The sequence below is a fragment of the Chaetodon auriga genome, chromosome 12, assembly GCF_051107435.1.
Source record: "Chaetodon auriga isolate fChaAug3 chromosome 12, fChaAug3.hap1, whole genome shotgun sequence".
In the NCBI taxonomy this organism is placed as follows: domain Eukaryota; kingdom Metazoa; phylum Chordata; class Actinopteri; order Chaetodontiformes; family Chaetodontidae; genus Chaetodon; species Chaetodon auriga.
In genome coordinates, this window is record NC_135085.1 from 683,237 (window position 1) to 702,937 (window position 19,701).

Genomic DNA, 19,701 nt, shown 5'->3' on the forward strand with positions numbered 1-19,701 from the left:
TATAGTCTGCCCTTCTTTATTCCTTCATCATATTAAAGTTGTTATACCCTTAGTCATCATGTTTATTAGGATTACATGTTACCATGTTCATTGTTTAATGTTGTTGTTATTCATAAGAATTGCATGTAGTGAACACGCATGTCGTTGTTGAAGTGCCATTGAAAATTGATCATTTAAAATATATTCGATTGACCATAGTGAGAAGCAGATGAGCCCTCGTATGAATCATTAATTAATTCTCGCTCTGTGAAATGAAATCACGTTGCGCGTCTGCGAACCATCCCACATGCGTGACGTCCTATTGATTAGACACGCCCTGGAGCGATGATAAAGTTAGCCGCGCACAACGGACGCTAGTTGAGGTTGTCTTTCTTCCAGTCTAGTTTTGTTTTTCTTTTCATCTAGTTCTGTCTTAGTTTGTGTTAAGTTCTTTGTCTTAAGTTTTCAAGTATTTTTCCGCTCCGTCGTTTTCTCAGTCTTTTTGTTGCTGCTCATAACTACGCAGGGTGGCCTGATTTAATTCTGCGTAGTTAGACATCTAGGAACGTCGCTGACAAAGTAGGAATATTTAAGCGGTTTTGAATAAGAGTTGGTCCGTGAGGTTGAGATATTGTCAGTTTGTTTAAATTCTCTAAATTGTTCATTCTTCATATTCGCGTCCCCTTTCCCCTTTAAAACCTACTTCTCACTATCGCCAACCTCATTTTACCACTCTCTTGCCTTAAGTTCCTCTGTGCAGTGTTTGTGTTAATTTACCTCATCCATATAATCTTTTGCATTATCCATGATTCATATTCATTTCATTATTGTGTTTAATAAATAATCTTTTGCATACAAGTCGTTGTCAGACGGTGTCCTTTTGAGCTGGATATAAGCAATCCCTGTACTGAGAGTTTACACCTTAGATTATCAGACTGATCTACTGTTGGTTCATTCGTTCACTACATCAGCATTACCAGATATGATATACAAAATCCTTCTTAGCTGAGGAAGGTTGGTGCCCTTAGTCTTATTAACGAATGCAACATTAATTTAGAGGTAATTCCCCTACACTGGAAATAGTTTTTAGGAAAAGATTCGCGCCTCCCTGTATTTCCCTCTGTTTCAGTCCCTTTCAGAATGTGCTGTTTCTGGTGTCTGTAGCTTTAAATGCAAATGAGCTGCTGCTGCTCCACCCATAAAGTGTTACCGTGGTAACGGGGAAAGATTAGACTCTAATGTAGCACAACCCATGTGAAAGTAGCGGACATGATGGCAATGAACAGACCGAGTGTTTCAGTAGTTCAACCGTACATGTTCGAACCTGAATCAGATCTTGAAGAAGGAGGGGAGGCTCCTTCAAAACCTCAGACTCAGAGAATTCAGTAGGACGCTTCTGAACGGTAAATCAAAAAATGTCTTTCTTTTTTTTTCTCTTCAATACGAGCACATCTCACATTCTTTCTCTTCAATACGAGCACATCTCAGAGGGTCAATGCTCACGCTAGGAAGCACCAATCCTAACTTGTACCATACCACAATAGCAGGGAGAAACTCAGCTAGAAGCCTCTACCAAGCATTGCTATCCAAACAAAACATAATTCATACCCCAAGAAATTATATGGGCATGTAACGAAAACACAAAAATAGCGCATTTCCACTTTAGTGCGTCTGCTGATTTCACCATGTCACGCAAACCACACAAGCCTGGTATCATATGAAAGCAGAGAGTTCGAAGGTCCTGGCTTTTACATAAAGAGGAGGGGGTTTTGAGAATGGAGAGAGTGCTCTTCATGTGATATACTGTCTCTGGGGTTACTTCCTTCTGGATCATCATTGGTGTTTCTATGGTGAACTTGGGTGCTGCCCCTCGAATCGCTTGACTCTGACTGGTCAATAGAGGTGTCCGTCATCAAATTCGACCACTGGGTTGCTGAGACATTGACCAGTCTAACTGTGTTGTTAGTTACACCGCTCATGAATGGGCAGAGCGCACACAGACGACACAGCTGACCAGCACTACTGGCCATTCACCTCATTCAGGCTGAGAAAAAGTAGCTTGTGAGAGAATGCACATTCAACTATAAAACGTGGGTGCTATTATTGGTTGCAAATACTGATATGCAGGGTTTCTTATTTCTTTGGCTTTATACAGGCAAGTTAACAACTACGAATGTGGCCTCAGTCTTCACTGGTTTGGCTCTTTGGCTCTGCACTCTCCCTTCATGGACTTTGGAAAGCTCAGTTTGAAAAGAGGATCCCCTGATGATGTGGTGGCTTGTCCTCTATCAGCATTCTGGCTGCAATGCAGTGCCCTACATTAGTCCTTGCAGGACACAGTAGCCTGGACAGCTGTAACAAAAGTATATTTTTATGATAACAGGGTGTACTTAAGAGTAAAACATGACAGCACTGTTACAATATAAATTCAAGCACTAAAGGATGCAACAGCGCACTGTTACACTTGATCAACAGCAGGCAACTGTAATGATGCACTGGCCTATATAAAAAGAGAGGAGTGACATTAACTCTTACATGTATAGCTATGCCAACAGCTACATACAGCAACAATCACTCATAAATAAACTCCAACAATCATAGAGTCGTTTTGCCCTGGGCTATGCTATCCTATTCCGGTTTAGAAAATATTTCCAAATGCATTATTTTCACAAATTCCTGAAGCTTAGACCCGCTTGACCGACTGGGTCGTTGGGTTCGCATGTGGAGACCATGCTGATTGCGAACTAGAATCTAGCGGTTAGCGTTAGTTTGCGCTATGGCAAAACACACGCTACAACATGCAAGAGTTCGCGCTAATCTACAAAAGAAACACACAGCTAATTATTTGTATACTTACATGTCCCTCCTCTGCAGGTATTCCATGCAAAGCTGGAAGTGACCCCTCCCTTAGAAAAAGTCTCCCGGCTAATTCTGCCTCATACTGACTGAGGGTGGAGAAACAGTCAGTCTTGAAGTGGTTCGCACACACCAACAGGTTTTTTCCAACTGTAGCAGGGACGTTCCCTTAAAAAATGAATTCAATCCACTCCGCTCTTCTGTCCCCTGCGGCTGGGAGCCGGTGGAGTGATTTGTGCTCGTCTTCACAGCCAACAACAGAACACTGCGTGTGGCACCTCTACATTATGATTCCTAACATGGTGCTTTCGATAATGAAATGGCGGATCTGCGAGACGGTAGCGCTGTATCTGGTGGCTGAAGAGACACCGTACTTATGCCTCGATGGGAGGGAAGATAGGGAGGGGGTTGGTGGCTGTTGGGTGGGAATATGCAAATGTGCCAGTGTCTTACATAGAAGTCAGCACCGAATTCAATCGGCTTGTTTGGAAGCTGCAGGCAGGGTGCTTTCAGAGATCCGTATCTCACTCAAAAATGCACGGACAGTCTTATTTCACACTTTGTATGCGTGTGGCAGCACCAGAAACCCAAAATAACACCCAAAATCCCAGAAAAAGTGTAATAAATAAAATATTATAATAAAATAATATATAAAATATAAATAATAAAATAAATAATAAAATATAAAATATTCACTCTAAATAAAATATTCACTCTAAAACTATATATATAAAATATTCACTCTAAATAAAATATTCACTCTAAAACTGAATGATTTACATTATGGGGACGTGTTCTGCCCCCATAAGGAAGGCCAGTTCCCACAATGTGGCTGTGTAAACACACTTATGTCCGCATAACATTAATAATACATGGATACACACACACACACACACACACACACACACACACACACACACAAGCAAACTGTTGCTGACCTGGCTGTCTGGGTCACCGGGCATGCCCAGTACTGGTGCTGGTGGTCTCGGGGGGTTGATGGGTGGGTGTGACGCGGTCACTGGAGGTCGTGTGGCCAAACGTGGTCTTTCACACACTTCACACAGAATACTGCTGGCTGCATTTACCATGGTGCAGCTCTTACACTGCCACTCTGAGAAGAAGTCATAAGACACACACACACACACAAACATCAATTCTTTGAATTCACATTATGGGTGGTATTCCAATTCAGTTCAATTCAATTCAATATTCCTTTATTAGTCCCGTGAGGGGAAATTCCAGATTACAGCAGCATAGAGTAATATAAGAGGTGCATGCAAATTAAGAACAACATCAGTATATACAAAAGAGTGAGGATTTTAAATAAAATTAAAAAGAATGAAATTGTAAAAAAAATTTAAGAAATTGTAAATAGTATTTACAGACTGTTATGTACATTTTTATTGCACAACTTATTGCACAGACTATTGCACTGATTACTTGGAGCAGTTTTTATTGTACAGTCTGACAGCTGCAGGGAGGAATGACCTGCGATACCGCTCTTTCACACACTTTGGATGTAGCATCCTGGCACTAATGGAGCTCCTCAGTGCAGTGAGTGTGTGTTGGAGGGGGTGGGGGTCATTGGCGGTCATGGAGGACAGCTTGACTGTAATCCCCCCCCCAACCTCCTCCACCAGTACCAGAGGGCATCCCAGGATAGAGCTGGCCTTCCTGATGTCCTTAACTTGGTGGTAAAGTTATTTTTCCTCCAGAAAGACTATGGCTTTGGTGACCAAAAAAAAAATAAAAAAAAAAAAATCCAATCAATAAAGTCTACTTTGCCATTCCATCTTGATTCAAATTTATTGTTAATGAAACTCAACACTTCCTGCAGGTGTTAACAGTAAAAACCTTACATCCAAGCAAAGGCATGAAGCCCCTCGATATCTCAAAGTTGAAGCAGCCCATTTTCACATACAGTACATACATATGATTGAGGACGTACTTGGGCCCAAAATGAAAATAGTGCCATTACACAAGGCAGCTGTGGCTCAGGAGGCAAAGCAGTCATTCACCTATCAGGAGGTCAAGACACTGAACCCCAAAACTGCCCCTGATGCTGTGCCATCGCTGTGAGCAAGTGGCTTAGCTGCCATATAAATGTATGCCTGAACAGGGGAATGAAGACTTGAGTTGTAAAAGTGCCTTGAGTGGTCTTTAGACTAGAAAAGCACTATACAATACATTACATTAAATATGACAATCAAGCATTAATTTATTATTTATACTACAATAACATTGAAACAATTATGATAAAACTTTATTCAGCTGATAAAGCAGAAGATAAAAAAGGAGAGGTAGAAAACAGAATGAGTAGAACAAATAGACAATAAAAAAGATACAAAATAAATCATCTATGAGCCATATACCCATATCAGAAAACCAGTCAGTATCTGGTGTGACCACTATTTGCCTCACGCAGTGCAAAACTTCTACTTCGCATAGAGTTGATCAGGTTGTTGATTGTGGCCTGTGGAATGTTGGTCCACTCCTCTTCAATGGCTGTGCAAAGTTGCTGGATATTGGCAGGAACTGGAACATACTGTCATATACGCTGATCAAGAGCATCCCAAACATGCCCAATGGGTGACATATCCAGTGAGTATGCTGGCCATGCAAGAACTGGGATGTTTTCCACTCGATCCACAATGTTGACATCAGCAAACCGCTCACCCACACAACGCCACACACGTTGTCTGCCATCTGCTCTGAACAATGAAAACCGGGATTCATCCGTGAAGAGAACACCTACCTACCTAAAGAACACCAATGTGCCAGACGCCATCGAATGTGAGCATTTGCCCACTCAAGTCGGTTACGACGACGAACTGCTGTCAGGTCGAGACCCCAATGAGGACAACGAGCATGCAAGCAAGATGAGCTTCCTTGAGACGGTTTCTGACAGTTTGTGCAGAAATTCTTTGGTTATGCAAACCGATTGTTGCAGCAGCTGTCCGGGTGGCTGGTCTCAGATGATCTTGGAGGTGAACATGCTGGATGTGGAGGTCCTGGGCTGGCGTGGTTACACGTGGTCTGCTGTTCTGAGACCGGTTGAATGTACTGCCAAATTGTCTGAAACGCCTTTGGAGATGGCTTATGGTAGAGAAATGAACATTCAATTCACAGGCGACAGCTCTGGTGGACATTCCTGCAGTCAGCATGCCAATTGCACACTCCCTCAAAACTTGCGACATCTGTGGCACTGTGTTGTGTGATAAAACTGGACATTTTAGAGTGGCCTTTTATTGTGGCCAGCCTAAGGCACACCTGTGCAATAATCATGCTGTCTAATCAGCATCTTGATATGCCACATCTGTGAGGTGGGATGGATTATCTCGACAAAGGAGAAGTGCTTACTAACACAGATTTAGACAGATTTGTGAAAAATATTTGAGAGAAATTCGCCTGGGGCAGTGCTGTGCCTCCTTCAAGCTCGGGCCCTCTACCAGAGGCCAGGTTCTCGTGCTGTTCATCTTGGACACTCTTTCTTGGATGTCTGCAGTGGTAATTTCTACTTGCTCCTGTTCTGGGAGGCTACTGTGGTCTGCTTTCAATTCGAGCAACCACTGGGCATTAGTGTTATGCGATGCCTCCTCCCAGATATTCTTCCAGTAGAGCTCAGTTTCAGACTTTGGTGGGTTTATCTCAGTCTTCTTACTACCCTGCCATTGAGAGCAGACCTTAGCTGGCTTGTTGGAGAACAGTCTATTTATTCTCCTGGTCTCGGCTTCTCTGCTGTATCTCTTAAAGCGGGTAGCCAGAGCTGTGAGCCTCTGCTTGGCAGTCTCCAGAGCTTCATCTATGGACAATTTGTTGTATCTCCTTGGCACTTCTTTCCCGATCTTTACACCTTTCTGTAGCTCAGTTAGCAAGTTAACCTCTATGGACAGCTTGTTGTATCTACTTGGCACCTCCTTCCCGCTCTTTACACCTTTCTTTAGCTCAGTTAGCAAGCTAACCACCCTCCTTGTTGCCATGATCTTGCTCTCCAGTCTCCTCTTCCATGGAGGGTTCACCTGCTCCTTCCGGCTGCTGCTGTTCATCTTGTAGCCTAGTATGCGCCGGATGACTGTTGCTGCTGCATACATTAGCTGATTGGTCTCGGTGGTGGTTTCTGTGGATATAGTCATCAGTGCAATGTTCACGTCTTCCAGTAGAGATTCATCTGGTACTTTGTCTCTTAGCCTTGGCAGGTAGGTAGTTGTGTTCCCCCAGGATTCTGTTATCTCTTCTCTCAGGTCACCTGCCCTTGTGTTCAGGGTGTCTGTGCTTCTTGGGGCTTGGTACCCAATCTCGTTATTCAGGGATGCAGATGTCATCCCTGCACTGACCTCCTCCTCGTCCTAGCTCCCCCTTGCCGTAGCATCTTTGTAATCTCTATTTGTGAGGTAGGTTGTAGGTTGTTCTGGGGTTCTGGGGTTTCGAAGCATCCATAGGTCCCACATCCTCTTCATATACCCTCTCTCACTGGGGTTGCTGGTGTAGTAGCATTCCAGCAGTGTTTTGTCCTCTGTCCTGCTCCATGTATGTCGTGTTCCAGTAGCAAACTTCTCGTTAGTGTGTCCTGGTCCCCCAACACCTAACGCGGACCTTGTTGGACCAGGTGACATCTGAGCCGGTATGGCTTTATCTGTTATTGTTGCATATATATATATATATATATATATATATATATATATATAGTGATGTTGTGACATGAACATCATCAACACAGTGATACTTTAAATGATGTTGAACAGTTGGAATGATGGACCTGCAGTAGCATTCACAGTGGATACTGCAGTCTGTTGCTGATGAAGCTGCTTCAGGCCCCCACCATCTTATGCAGGGGGTGAGAGGGGTTGTCCATGATTGATATCAGCTTGACTAACATCCTCCTCTCACCCACCTCCTCAGTGGTTTCCAGATGGCAGTCCAGGACAGAGCCAGCTCTCAAGATTTTAAGAGTTTGCTCAGTCTTTTTCTGTCCCTCAGATTTTCCACAGGCCCAGCAGACCACTATGTAGAAGATTGCAGATATCCACCACAGTGTCATTAAATGTTCTTTAACAGTGTCTTGCACATTCCAAAAGACCTCAGTCTTCTCAGCAGATGGAGACGACTTTGGCCCTTCTTATACAGCACTGTTTAAGGTGTAGGGAACGAGTCAATGAACAAGCATTTTCTTAATGCAATGAAGATAATTGCCTATTATTTTACAATACTAAATTGCACGGGGAAAGGGGAATTGGAAGTCAATATGGAGTCTCTGTTGTATGTGCTCGCACTGCGCGTCCATGTTGGTTTTATCCTGGGGAACTCCAATGGGCCACACCCACTTCGGCAGGTTGAAAAATTACACTGATTCACACTATAGAATTAACTCCTTACTAGCACGGGTGACGTCTCCATTGTTAGAACCCAGTGCGCTGCAATGACAATCAATAGGGGCATGCAATATAGACACAACAAGGACATCTGTGTTATAAGTCCAGTCCAGTTTGTGGTTGCAGTGAACACCAGGGTATTTGTACTCACCCATGATCTCGATGTCCAAACCCTGGATGTTCACTGGTGTAGTCTTTCTTACTGCCGACTCTCCAGACCTCTGTGGCATTGTTCTCCTGAGAGTCCTCCTCCAGCTTCCTCCTGTAGCTGTTTTTGCCTCTCCTTATCTTCCTTTTCAGCTCCCTCTGCACCCTCCTCAGCTCAAATTTATCCCCAGATCTAAAACCCCTCTTCCTCTCATAGGGCTTTTAGTTCCAGGACACCCAGGGTTTGTTATTCGCGAAAAAACGTACCTTCCTGATAGGTGCAAAGTTTTCCACAGAGAAGTTTATGTAGTCCATGATGCACATTGTAACACTGTTAGTGTCCTCCCTGTGGGGAATGCACAACACTTGCCAGTTAGTGGTGTCAAAGCAGTCCCCTGCTGCCATACTGACCTCCTCTGACCATCTCCTGACATACCTTCTGGTTGGCCGGTGTTTATTAACCACTGGTATGTAGGCGGGGAACAGATGACCCAGGCTTGGAGTTGTAAGCGTCCTTTGCATTCAAATACAGTCAGTCCAAGGTTCTATTGTCTCTGGTTTGGCATTTAACATAATGGGTGAAGATGGGTGGAGAAGGGACTGAGAGTGTGATGTCTGCAGTTGCGAAACCACAGTATGTAGGAGATTGCATGCTGTTGTAGTGTCAGCCACCGGGGGGATGTACAGTGTTATCGCAAATATATGGGAGAACTCTCTTGGGAAGTAGTATGGTTGAATTCTAACAGCTTGCAGCTTCGTGTGTAGTACAGCATTGCGTCTTTACATTGATGTGCCCCGGGTAACACCATCTGATTTTCTCTCTTTTTTTCTCCCACCCTTCCTCTTACTGCTCTCCATTGCTCTCCTGTCTGCTCTCAGCAGTTGGAAACCATACAAAGCGACGTTTGAGTCCACAGTGAATTCATTCAGCCACATCTCTGTGAAACATATTGTGGTGGGTGGCACAGAGTAGGAAAGGGGGAGGTGTGCCAATTAGTCAGGCTGGGGATATAGGGCTACCTGCAGGAGGAACGTAGGTGGCAGCAGTTGTTCAGGCTGGTGGAGTGAGGCAGGTGCACACCTCATTCCACGCTGGTATACAGGGGAAGCGGGCATGCAGGAATAATTGGTAGGCCTTTTCTGTGTTTACTGTGCATTATATTGTTTAGTTTGAATATGTGTTGTACAGCCGTGTCCAAAAGATTTGAGAATGACACAAAGATTCATTTTCACAAAGTCTGCTGCCTCAGTTTTTATGATTGCAATTTACATATACTCCAGAATAACATGAAGAGTAATCAGATGAATTGCAATTGATTGCAAAGTCCCTCTTTGCCATGAAAATGAACCTAATCCCCCCAAAAAAACATTTACACTGCATTTCAGCCCTGCCATAACATGACATCATGTCAATGATTCTCTCGTTACACAGGTGAGAGTGTTGAGGACAAGGCTGGAGATCACTCTGTCATGCTTGTCATGATTGAGTTAGAATAATAGACTGGAAGCTTTAAAAGGTAACCATGGTTACCTACAAGGAAACACGTGCAGTCATCATTGCTTTGCACAAAAAGGGCTTCACAGACAAGGATATTGCTGCTAGTAAGCTTGTACCTTAATCAACCATTTATCGGATCATCAAGAACTTCAAAGAAAGAGGTTCAATTGGTGTGAAGATGGCTTCAGGGTGCCCAAGAAAGTCCAGCCGGTGCCAGGACCGTCTGCTTAAGTTGATTCAGCTGCGGGATCGGGGAACCACCAGTGCAGAGCTTGCTCAGGAATGGCAGCATACAGGTGTGAGTGCATCTGCACGAAGACTTTTGGAGGATGGCCTGGTGTCAAGAAGGGCAGCAAAGAAGCCACCTCTCTCCAGGAAAAGCATCAGGGACAGACTGATATTCTGCAAAAGGTACAGGGATTGGACTGCTGAGGACTGGGGGAAAGTCATTCTCTCTGATGAATCCCCTTTCCGATTATTTGGGGCATCTGGAAAAAGGCTTGTCCAGAGAAGAAAAGGTGAGCGCTACCACCAGACCTGTGTCATGCCAACAGCAAACCATCCTGAGACCATTCATGTGTGGGGTTGCTTCTCAGCCAAGGGACTGGGCACAATTTTGTCTAAGAACACAGCCATGAATAAAGAATGGTACCAAAACATTCTCTGAGAGCAACTTCTCCCAACCATCCCGAAGAACAGTTCGGAGATGAACAATGCCTTTTCAAACATGATGGAGCACATTGCCATAAGGCAAAAGTGATAACTAAGTGGCTCAGGGAACAAAACATCGAAATTTTGGGTCCAATGCCAGGACACTCCCCAGACCTTAATCCCATTGAGAACTTGTGGTCAATCCTCAACTGGCGGGTGGACAAACAAAAACCCACAAATTCTGACAAACTCCAAGCATTGATTATGCAAGAATGGGCTGCCATCAGTCCAGATGTGGCCCTGAAATTAACTGACAGCATGCCAGGGCGAATTGCAGAGGTCTTGAAAAACAGGGGTCAACACTGCAAATATTGACTCTTTGCATAAACTTAATGTAATTGTCAATAAAAGCCTTTGACACTTGTGAAATGCTTTGTAATTATACTTCAGTATACCATAGTAACATCTGACAAAAAGATCTAAAAACACTGAAGCAGCAAACTTTGTGAAAACCAATACTTTTGTCATTCTCAAAACTTTTGGCCATAGCTGTATTTACTATTTCCTTGTATTTCAGACCTGTTTCGATCTATGCTGGGTTGAAGGCGGCTGATAGTCAATGATGACATAGATCGACATACGAGGTATTTTTAAGTTTTAGTCATGTAGTTTTTAACATGTGGCCGAAATCGGTGTGTATTTTAATCTCATTATTAAATTGTTGATTGGTGGTGTTTGTTCCTTTACAGGACATCAGTGGTCCATTCTCTGCTCTTGCAGTGGGACTGTTTTGTTATTTTCATTTGTTTCTCAGGGTTTCTTTTTCTGTCTAGTCTGCCTCGGCAAGTGTGCTGGTAACGGGCAAACAAAGAGCTGGATGTTGCCCTTGGGGTGGACTAGTTTTTCTTTTCTTTATTTTTCATTTGTTTGTCTTATTTTTGGTTCGGCTTGTTTCCCCCATTCAATCTTTTATCTTACCTATAGGTCGACCCCAGTCAGGTGGTCAGGGCAGGCTTAAGGTGTACTTACCCTTTTGTAGTGTAACTGTTTTTGCACATGTGTAAATCTTCGATTTAAGCTTGGGATTGGAGTATATTTACTTCGTGAACAAGCCTTGTCTGCAGAGTGAATTGGTGTGTTTTCACATATTCCGGCCCCTGCCCGGATTAATCTGACTGGAGGTTAAAAACAAGGAGGTTAAGTGTGGTAATGGTTTATCTAATATAATTGTCAAGCCGAGTTTCCTTATAATAAATAAATACTTCTTTCGTACCTCATGGCTGATCGTCATTTCTGGTGCTAGCAACCTGCAGTGGGTGTAACAATATAATGCTATACTTACTGTACTCCCTCTGCAGCCTGGTTAGCGCCATTAGTTGTTTTAAATAGTCCAAAAAGGAGTAAAAAGCATATCACGAATCTAACCAGTTGATCCATACGTGCATACAACCAACCGAGACTAGTGACAAAAGAAACACACAATAAGCACAGAAACACACCAAAAAAAGAAAAGAGGTCAGAGCTGCTGCTAACAGCTTTTTCCAATCTGACGGCATGGGTAGTAAGTCAAGTATAAGTGCCACAGATGAATAGATTTGCTTGCTTTTATCTCAGTTTCTTCAGTCACAGGGGAAAACTAGAAAGTAGTATAAAAAGGATTACTGGAGCTGTGGGATGCATGTGGAGATAACACAGACCAGTGAGGGTGGCAGGCTGAGATTCATCTGCTTTAGAGCTGATCGATTCCATGCAGGGACGCTCACACTCCTCACACAGCACATCCTGGACAGAGTTGACTTTCATGCAGTGACAGCAATGCCAGGTGGAAGAACTGAAACATGGGAAGAGGTACTGTTACTGCTGTATCAATTTGTATCAACAGAATATTTATCCATACATATTGGTATTGTTCTTCTCATAGGTATAGTAGGACTCAGTTCTAAAACTTTGACTTCCATTATGTCTAAGCTGTCACTACATTTTGCTGTGACCAGTTTTAAGTTTGACCATAGCCCTGACTTAAACCTAACCCCCTGCAACCTGCAGAATTTGATTCGGTCAGATACAGTCACAAGCACAGTCTTGGCAGTTTGCAAGTCATTATTCAGATGAAAAAGAAAACCAGCAATTGCATTTATGTTTAATCTATTCTGCACTACATTGTTGACATAATTGAAACCTCATTTCTATTCTACAGGGACACCATAACAACTGATCTGCATCAAACTACAGGGGGTGGAAATAGGGCAGCTGACCAGCAAAGAAAGGGACTCCTCAAATTAATGGTGCTGACATATATAACGGCTGACCTTTTACCTCAATAGCTAATGATTAAATTGTTACTTGATGTTGACCGACAAGTAGTCAGAACCAGCACTGGCTGTGGTCCAGTGGGATCAGAGCTATTAATCTGGACCTGTAACTGTTCCTGTTTTGGGGAGAGGAAGATGGTGATGATGATGTGACAGCTGTTCGATGGTGGTTGGCCCTCTCAGGGTAGGAGTGGTAGAGTCTGTCACATTCTGAGCAGAGCCCCTGGAGGCAGGTGAGGCAGTGGGCAGAGATACGGAATATTTCACAGATAGTGCAGTTCTCTGAAACAGAGATAATAATAATCTGTACCAATTCACAAATTCAATTTCTGTGAGTAACCAGAATTCCATTTTTTGCAGGGGTATAAAGTATAGAGTAAAAAAGAAATTCTGTAAAAAACAAACAAACAAAAAAAAACATGCAGGCAGAAAGTAAGAGGTTGATATCTTTAAGGGAATAACTGTGTTCCTGAATGGTGAAATATTCAATACTCTCCAGCTGCTGAAGTATAGCTGCAATATGGAGTTGCCTGTGGTTGGCTATCATATAACAGGCTAGCATTATAGCATTGTTGTGGGTGAGTTCTCAGTTCAGGGTGTTGTAAATATGGTATATTAAGTAGACAGCACAGAATTCCTGGTCGTCTACTGGGCAGCTGCTATGTGGGTTCTATGGTCTATCAGAATTATAAAGAGCAACACATTAGCAGTAAAACACCATGTCAAGACGTCTACCCATTGTTTTCTAGTCCACTGAGGTTCTATGTACGTTCATGCACAATATATATAATACCACAAAATATACCCCACACAACACAGCATTCATATACACCAATCTGCTATGTTTGTTGAATGAGAGTAAGACACATATCAACCATGTTTGTGATTATTAAGTTAATCTAATATAACATAAACAAGCACAAATAAATACATAGCAAACCAAGCTAGTGAGTTAGTTAACAATGGTTTCTCTCCTCACCTGGGTGTTTGATTGAGGTCGAAAAGACCTGAATGGACCTGAGACCTTGGAAGTTGGAGGACAGGGAGTAAGCATAGTTGTTCTCCTTGGAGGAGTGATGGTGGAGGGGGAAAGCTAGAGACTTGGTCTGACCATCTGAATGGCATGAAGTAGAGGAGGAATGGTAGGCCACAGCATCAGTGTTGAGACCGACATCCTAAGAGGACAGAAGAGTAGGTAAAAGCTGACTTGAAGAATTGGTGCCCATCATGAATTTTAATATAAGAGATGGATCATTTTGTAGCAGAACCAGAGACCTCCAATTCAGCTTTCCCTCCCGCATTCCATCAGGAGAGCTGGGAAAGAGGGACATTTCAACTACAAAGGGTTACCTATCAGTTAAACTGTTTTCATGGAGATGCTAATCTTTTCTTACAGGTCCACACCAGATGAAGGCGTTAGAACCGTCAGGATAGACAATTAACAGGTCTCGAAAGACCTCAAGAACCAGATAACATTGACAAGTTGTAAATCAGACATTCCTGTAGCAAACTGTTTTGTGTGTCTGTATGCTTTCCTTTCTACCACGTCAGGGTTTCTACCATGGAAGCATAATGCCATCTAGATGCAGTTAAGTTAGATACGTGACGTGAGCCAGTTGCAATTGGTAGTGCTTAATTCAACAAATATAATCTGCCTTTCCTTGCTCCTTTATTCTATAAGTTAGCCATAATATTAGTTATCATGTAAGTTAGTATTAGTATTGAAGAATGTTGCCATTAATCAACGAAATGTGTCTGATACATGTATATTGGTGTCAACATACATGTTGTAAACAATGTTGATGTGTTAATTCTTAATTCTCATTAGACTTGCCTAGTCATTAATTCAAGAAATTAACACTACATTTGTGCCCTCATTTTTATTCAAAATACTTGTCACTATTACCAAACTCATTCTTTTTATTATCTTGCTATAGCTTCTTCATCCAGTTGTTTGCATTACATCATATAATCCATATTATTCATCTTATCATTCATTATTCATATACATTCTCATTTATTGTGCCAAATAAATAATACTTTTCATTTGACGTTGTCAGATAGTGACCTTTTGAGCTGGAAAAAGACAACCACTGAATCACGAGCTTACGCTTCAGATGATGAGACTGATCTACCATTAATTCATAAATTATTATTAAATCAGCATTAAAAGAAAAGAATAAATAAAATCATTCTGAGCTGATGAAGGTTGGTGCCCCTTTCTATTTGGCGAGTGCAAATATTAAGCCCAAGGGTGTAATGACCTAATTCCCCGACAATTTAGTATAATCTAAAACTTATAAAAGACAGTAAAGATGGTGGAGAGTGATATAGCAGCTGTTTCTGGTTAAACAAAAAAATTCCATAATCTCATCAGACAGATTAACAATCAGAGTCTGTCAGTGGCAAAAGTAAACACTTTCAGTGCACGTGCATTGGTGGTGCACCAGTGCTTGAAGGGATTACATTGTAGCTCATTTTGTGGGGTATAGTGCTCATGCTCAACACTGGACCATTTTCAAAAATTGTCATCTCCATTAGACACAAAAACGTGAAAATAAGCTCGATGGGAAACTGCAGACAACACCACTTTCACTGTTTGAAAATGTAATGTAGGTCAAACTGTTATGACAAATAATTCAACATTACATCACCAACATCACAGTATAGGACATTAAGTAGTAGCCTATGTCTCTTGTTGAATTGGTTTCCTCCCTTATGGACATGCACAAAAATAGATATTCAAAAACCTATGTGTTTTTTTTCTATTCAATATTTACATCATTGTTAGGTAATGATCTCTAGTGGCCAAAGTAATCATAACAGGAAAAGCAAAGAAGGAAGTTAGGTAAATCAGGCAGCATAAAACTGCAAGTCTACATATATAGGAAGGTGGGGTTGCTGGATGTGTCAAACAAACACAGGACTTTTACCCAGGAAACTGTGCTTTGTGTCCCATGTGAAACTAAAAGTCAACATTAACTTATTTTAAGTTATTTGATGTACTTAAGTTACATAATGTAAGTAAAGTTTTTAATCAAAACCACGACCTTTTCGTAACCCCAAACAAGTAGTTTTGTTGCCTACAACTAACCAAGTAGGTATGGTGCCTAAACCTAATTAAGTAGTTTTAGTGCCTAAACCAAAGCAAACTGCACCTTATCTCAACCTTAACCGCATGACAACAAAGTTCCAGTACCCGTATTGCTGGTACTCTCAAACAATTCAGATGTGTTCTTTTGGGAGTAATTGGCATTCCATCTATTAAGCTATTTAGATATGAGGACCTGTTCTAGTGGATCTATCTCTGCTGAAGCCTCATATTAACTATAGATGAACTAAATTTTTCGACAGAGCGAGGATTGTGAATTTTGTCCCGTATCACTTACATTGGAATCACGCTCTTTTCAAGTCCAGTACAGAGAAGGGGAATGATTACAGCAAGTGAAACCTCCTTCAATGCCCATATAGGCACCTGATAAAAAAAAGTTAATGTCTTCATGTTCTTATTTTATCAACTTTCAATTTGTTACAGGCTTGGCCAACAGCCAAAATCATCTTTCATGGTACATGTAATTTTATATCAATGACATAAATCATGGTATATTAATTGCAAAGTTAATTCAATTATGAAATGGTTTAAAGTAACCATACCATACCATACTCTTTGATTATTTTTTTCTTTTACCCACACAAAACAAAAACAACTGTCTCACATGTGACAATGCTTGAGTTTAAAATCAACAGACTCAAAACAGTACGACTAACTTTCTTTCAAAATGTAAACTTTAAGGTTGAGATGCAATAGAGGTGCATTATCGCCACCAGCTGAATTGGTAGATTGCACTGCTCACTCCAAATATATAGCAGTGCTTTATTTAGATGAGGGGTGGCACCTGAGCAAAGTGTACAGGCAGAGGGGGAGGACTTCTGCGATACTGCATGTGTTTGGACATATCTGCAATGTCACTGTAAGAGTAGAAAGCGATATATAATATTCCTGATAGTATTGCTGCTGCCTGTGCTCCTGCGGTGGAAAACAGTATTACCAAATCTCTACCAGTGGACACATTTCTACCATTGCATGGTAGTTGTCAGGATACACTAACTTGTCTGGTCCTAGTGTTCTCTTTTTCCCTTTTCCCTTAGTGTTATGTGTCTGTCTGTCTATTCCCCAGTCTGTTTTAACTGGGTGTGTCCCGGCACCCAGCTGGCTCCACCCTACCAGTAGCGCACAAGCCTGATAAGGGCTGAGTGTTGAAGGACGGCTCTCAGCTGTGCCTGTCGCCGAATTATTCTGACCTCTTCCATGAGTCAGAGTCATAGTCAGAGTCATTTTTATTGTCCCTCAGCAGGGAAATTCATTTTGCAGTGTAGGACGACAGACACGAACAATAAAAAACAGCAATAACAATCGTACCGACAGACAATCATATAAATAAAAACAATTACAATCATGTCAATAGTAACCATCAATAAAATGAGTAAGACAAAGAAGTGCTTCAGGCAGTGCGGGCAGATTATTTTGTCATTTCCAACTAAAAACCCAGTGCAGATTGATTCTGTTAATTGCAGTGGGGATAAAAGAAAATTTTATTTCTTATATTTGGCCCTTGGAAGCCTGTAATACCATCCAGAGGAAAGAAGAACAAATTCCTCTGACAGAGGGTGATCAGGGCTGGTCATGATTTCCTGTGCCCTTTTTCAGGAGTCGACCCTCATAGATGTCAACCAAAGAAAGCTGCTGAGTGCCAATTATATTACTGGCCGCTTTGACAATATCTCGCAACCGTTTCATGTTCTGCAGATCCAGATCCATTTGACGGGAACCGGCATAAATGTCAGGGTTCCCTACTACAGTGCAGTGTAGTCTTTAAGCAGCGTCCCAGTTCCTTTCTCTCCGACCAGGCTAGACGTGGGCTGAGGCATTTAATGCTAGCATTAGCATAAGCACATTTTCTTTTGATGTTTTGAGAAACTCAGACTGGTTTTTGACCATCCTAACCATTCTGGCAATGCCTCCAGCCGACTCCTGAGCTTCAGGCAGGGCCCCCGCCCCGCAGCCAATTATGCCGTGGTTTTCCAAACTCTGGCTGCAGACGTGGGTTGGAATGACACTGCTTTGCCTGGTGTGTTTAACCAGGGTCTCAACGAACAATTAAAAGACGAACTGGCCTCCCGTGATGAGCCCTCTGATCTACAGACTCTGATAAATCTCACTATCAAGATTGACAATCGAGAGATCTGCCCACGCCTCCCTCCCTTGGACTCAATTCCCACTTCCCCTAACATCCCCCACAGCACCCCCTCCACTAGCACCATCCCCTGCCTGACTGCGGGCCAGGTAAGAAGATAGCTGGAGATGCTGCACCTGGGCAAGGCTGGTGGCCCTGACAGCATTAGTTCCAGAGTCCTGAGGACTTGTGCTAGCCAGCTGTCCATGATACTGGGTCACCTCTTCAACCTGAGCCTGAGCCTGCAGAGAATCCCGGTGCTGTGGAAGACGTCCTGCGTGGTTCCTGTTCCAAAGAAGAAATCTCCATATGGCCCCAAATACTACCAACCCATTGCCCTTACATCGCTCATGATGAAGGTGCTGGAGAGGCTGGTCCTGGCCCACCTCTGACCACAGGTGAAATCATCACTGGACCCTCTACAGTTCGCCTACCAACTCCATCTGGGTGTGGATGATGCCATCATACACCTGCTGCAGCGTGCTCACTCCCACCTGCATTGTAGCAGCAGCACTGTAAGGATCACTTTCTTTGATTTCTCCAGTGCATTTAATACCATTCAGTCACTGCTCCTGGGTGAGAAGCTGCAAGTGATGGGAGTCGACACACCCACAATCTCCTGGATTACAGACTACCTTACAGACAGACCGCAGTTTGTCCAACTGGGCAACGTTCTGTCTGAGACCATGGAAAGTAGTACAGGAGCATCACAGAGGACTGTTCTGTCTGCTTTTCTCTTCACCTTGTACACCTCAGACTTTCAGTACAACTCTTCATCATGCCACCTACAGAAGTTTTCAGACGACTCAACAGTGGTGGGGTGTATGAAGGATGGACGAGAGGAGGAATACAGAGCAGTGGTGGACAATTTTGTGGAATGGTCTGGTAGAAATCACCTGCTGCTTAACGTGGCCAAGACCAAGGAGATGGTTATTGATTTCAGAGGCAACAGGACAACCACACAACCACTATGCATTCTGGGGGAGAATGTCACTGTGGTGAAGGATCACAAATACCTCGGAGTGCACCTTGACAACAGACTGAACTGGAAAACTAATATCAACGTTTTTTACCATAAGGGGATGAGAAGACTCTATTTCCTGAGGGGGCTCAGATCATTCAATGTGTGCAGCAAGGTGTTGGAGATCTTTTACCAGTCTGTTGTTGCCAGTGCACTCTTCTTTGCTGCAGTGTGCTGGGGGAGCAGCATCGGAGCCGGTGACACCAACAGACTGCACAAATTGATCAAGAAGGCCGGCTCCATTATTGGTTGCAAACTGGACACTTTTGAGGAGATGGTGGAGGGGGAGACCCTGGAGAGACTGTTATCCATCATGGATAACCCTGAACATCCTCTTCACCACCTTATGGACAGACAGCGGAGCTCCTTCTCCAATAGACTGCTCCAGCTCCGCTGTCACAAGGAGCGCTTCAGGAAATCATTCCTGCAAAGAGCCAACACACTGTACAATAGTATCTTAAACAATTACCCTTACCTAAACACCAATATTTTACATTATCTGTGTTACTGCAATATTGCACATATGGTCTATGGTTTACATTTAGTTTTCAGCTGAAACTGCACATTTTTTACTGTAAACATTTGTTTATATACTTACCTATATTATATTATTATATAATTATTATTATATTAT

The 19,701-nt window shown here is 42.7% G+C and overlaps 1 protein-coding gene across 5 annotated transcripts in view; it reads right to left on the reverse strand.

The window, feature by feature from the left end:
- Positions 1 to 19,701, reverse strand: part of rnf31 (ring finger protein 31) — a 104,433-nt gene that overhangs the window by 61,332 nt on the left and 23,400 nt on the right. For all 5 annotated transcript variants that reach the window (XR_013077900.1, XR_013077898.1, XR_013077899.1 and 2 more), the window contains 4 exons: positions 13,792 to 13,987; positions 12,917 to 13,094; positions 12,198 to 12,331; positions 3,774 to 3,946 (listed from right to left, as the gene is read on the reverse strand). Coding sequence is in view for 2 of the 5 variants with exons in the window: in XM_076745922.1 (XP_076602037.1) it covers positions 3,774 to 3,946; positions 12,198 to 12,331; positions 12,917 to 13,094; positions 13,792 to 13,987 (681 nt within the window). In the remaining 3 variants the exon portion in view is untranslated. The remainder of the gene's footprint in view (positions 1 to 3,773; positions 3,947 to 12,197; positions 12,332 to 12,916; positions 13,095 to 13,791; positions 13,988 to 19,701) is intronic.